Here is a 3,395-nt window from a genome sequence, read left to right as displayed (position 1 = left end):
GGGGGATCTCTATGCTACACTTAGATATCATATATTTCAGTTATACCAGAATAGTTAAATATTGGACCTAGATATCACAAAATTTGGCATCGTTAATGCTACGACAATGAGTGTTTATTTGATATTCGCAAAAACCTGGTGTTGTGTTGTTTGCATAAATTCCAACAACATAACAAGTGAACCAAAACCCTTCCTCCTTACTTTAGGAAGAAAATCCCGAGATTTGATTCACCAATCATCAAGAGTGTCTTCACAATTTGAGATAGAAACATCTCTAGTAACATGAATTGCCTCAAAGTAACGATGCTAAACTTGTCGAGCATAAACACATTGCATCAAAATATAGTCGGTAGTATGCTAATGCTAGCAGGAGTATGTTTAGTCCAGCAAACCTCTCCTCACGCGCCATCAGATGTCCAAATGCAGTATTGGAGTGCCAACCAAAGTAACATAATAATATCTCATAATAATAAGCATGAATCTTGAGCTAACAGAACATCATAAAATATTATTTATTAAACTGTCATGATGGAAACCATAAAATGTAATAGGACAACTAAAAATGTATGATAATACATAGTTAAACCTGTATGATTTACAATCACTTGTATCCCCCCACCCCAATCTCTTTGTTCTACAAAATAATAAGGTATTGGATATTCTAAAATAGAAACACCGCATTGCCACATCACTAGTCCACAGAATTTACGATGATAAACTTTGAAAACCTAGTGTGGAATATTTTAAAACCCACACACCATTAATCAATGGATGCAACGTGAACCCCAACATATTTTGCTAAATCCAACAGAGATTCTAGCAAACACAATGTGCAGACCGCTCTTTGCTCTAGAGTTGTTTTGTTGTTTCAACTACGTGGTATTCTTAGTAGCGCGTAAGCAAATTAGCGAGGGTATGTATGACGGCCTTATAGCGAAGGTGATCGGACATTCAACATGAGTGACACAATGATTCTTTTCAAATAGGTCAAGTCGTTTTGATGGAGCACGGGTAATGATTTTTAAACAAGTTATCTATCAACCCATTGTGTAAGGATCGATTTTCTTTGTTGGCCTGCAAAAGGCGGGAGCCAACTATGATCATTAGCTTTGTTTGAGTTTTGGGTTATCGATTTAATCATCAACATTCTGAGTAAGTACCATGATATGTAGGTTCATCTTTTTATGATGACAATCAATGAGGAACTGGGGATATCCAATGGGTTTTAGGCAACAAGGGAAAGTAGATGATTGGTCATAAGTTTCGATAGTTGTATCAAATTTAACGTTTGGTTGGCGCTACAAGAAATCCTCTAAGAAAAGTGAGACATCATGAAAAAACACAAAAATCCGGCGGCCAGAATTGTCCGGGATATGAAATTGGATGGTTCAAAACGTTGCAGCTCTGTGAGGGTTAAAACTTTAAAGGATGCCTAGCTGTAAATTCGTAATAAACAAATAAATATGATTATTCAGCGTAAATAAATGTTGGAAATTGACTGGACGAGGCCAGAACAGAATATTGAAGTATGAACACGCGTCAACCCCAGAAAAGGAAACACCCTCTGTGTATACAGGCTAGGTCACGTCAACTTTCCAAAATTAAGCATTTCAAAAACAAAACTTTCCAAAACTAAGGAAATGTATACCAACTTAAACCTTCCTCTTGCCCCAACAGGCTTAAACCCCTATAAATACCGCCGTTCATAACCACACGAGACCACAACACAAACACAAGAATTACCTGTCAAGTAGCCTTGCTTCCATCCTAGAGTTCCAAGAAAACCACAGAGTAGGTTAAATGGGCAAAGAGGTCGACGTGGGTGCCCTCGAGGCCGGCGGCGCCCGGGACTACTCCGACCCTCCACCGGCGCCGCTGGTGGACGTCGATGAGCTCGGCAAGTGGTCCCTGTACCGCGCGGTGATCGCGGAATTCGTGGCCACGCTGCTCTTCCTCTACATCACGGTGTCCACCGTCATCGGGTACAAGCACCAGACGGACGCGTCGGCCTCCGGCCCCGACGCGGCGTGCGGCGGGGTGGGTATCCTCGGCATCGCGTGGGCGTTCGGGGGCATGATCTTCGTCCTCGTCTACTGCACCGCCGGCATCTCCGGCGGGCACATCAACCCGGCCGTGACGTTCGGCCTCTTCCTGGCGCGCAGGGTGTCCCTGGTGCGCGCGCTGCTCTACATGGCCGCGCAGTGCCTCGGCGCCGTCTGCGGCGTCGGGCTCGTCAAGGGGTTCCAGAGCGGGCTCTACGCGCGCCACGGCGGCGGCGCGAACGAGGTCGGCGCCGGATACTCGGTCGGTACGGGGCTCGCCGCGGAGATAGTCGGCACCTTCGTGCTCGTCTACACCGTCTTCTCCGCCACTGATTCCAAGCGCAACGCTCGTGACTCCCACGTCCCGGTAACCGGCCGCACAAACCTGTCTCCGATGAACCCTTTCTTCTATCGCCTTGGCACACTCGTTTTGATATATGTTGATTGATGAACGAAGGTGTTGGCGCCTCTGCCGATCGGGTTCGCGGTGTTCATGGTGCACCTGGCCACCATCCCGATCACCGGGACGGGGATCAACCCGGCGAGGAGTCTCGGCGCCGCCGTCATCTACAACGGCGACAAAGCCTGGAGCGATCAGGTAAATGCTTGGTGCCGACTGTAGGAAATTATGGAATCGGGCAAGAATTTTAGTGTCGATCGAGCTTGCCTGAACTGACAGTGCATTGTTGTTCACCTGTGATGCAGTGGATCTTCTGGGTGGGGCCGTTCATCGGCGCGGCGATCGCAGCGCTCTACCACCAGACCATCCTCCGCGCCAGCGCCAGGGGCTATGGCTCCTTCCGTAGCAACGCCTAGCTAGCTCGCCCACCCATCCGAACCAAAATTGGCATCTTTCTCCTTAACTTTTTCAGTCCACTGTGAAGTCTGCAGTGTGCCGGAGCAGCGAAAGTGAAGTGTCCTTGTGTGTTTGTGCGTCCGATTGAAGCAGTTGTAACTTGGCCTGTGTACTTTTTGGTTCAGGGTAGCAGTCAATAATTCAGATGGGAGAATCCAAGTGATGAGAAAAGACAAATTCACTTGTTTGATTGATTTTTTTTGAGAGAATGTCACGCTTTATTGATCAAGGATAATCAAGGCACTCACTCTTGTTTGATTGATTTTCTGGAGAATCCTCTCCGATTAGATCGTTTTGTGTTACACTGACTGTTTTGGGCCAAAATAATGCTAAAAATGAAAGTGCCAAAAAATAACAATTTTAAATCGGTTTTAAATTGGGGCGACGCTGGACACTGGCCGACCGACCGATGCATGGAAAAATCCCCTCGCCTCTGCCACACACACGACTTGTTGGAGTAAATGACCACTAGCCTCATCAGCTCCCCGTGGTATTTC

At 46.6% G+C, this 3,395-nt stretch overlaps 1 protein-coding gene across 1 annotated transcript; it reads left to right on the top strand.

Moving 5' to 3' along the window:
• Nucleotides 1–1,718: 1,718 nt before the first annotated feature.
• Nucleotides 1,719–3,160, top strand: LOC123102672 (aquaporin PIP2-6). Its single transcript, XM_044524095.1, has 3 exons — nucleotides 1,719–2,409; nucleotides 2,500–2,640; nucleotides 2,748–3,160. Exons 1-3 carry the CDS (start codon nucleotides 1,801–1,803, stop codon nucleotides 2,856–2,858), a joined length of 861 nt encoding a protein of 286 aa, XP_044380030.1. The 5' UTR covers nucleotides 1,719–1,800; the 3' UTR covers nucleotides 2,859–3,160.
• The last annotated feature ends 235 nt before the right edge of the window (nucleotides 3,161–3,395 follow it).

The sequence above is a fragment of the Triticum aestivum genome, chromosome 5A (genome assembly GCF_018294505.1).
Source record: "Triticum aestivum cultivar Chinese Spring chromosome 5A, IWGSC CS RefSeq v2.1, whole genome shotgun sequence".
NCBI classification, from domain to species: domain Eukaryota; kingdom Viridiplantae; phylum Streptophyta; class Magnoliopsida; order Poales; family Poaceae; genus Triticum; species Triticum aestivum.
Note: the sequence above shows the minus strand (reverse complement) of the source record. Positions and strands in the feature narration are given on the sequence as shown.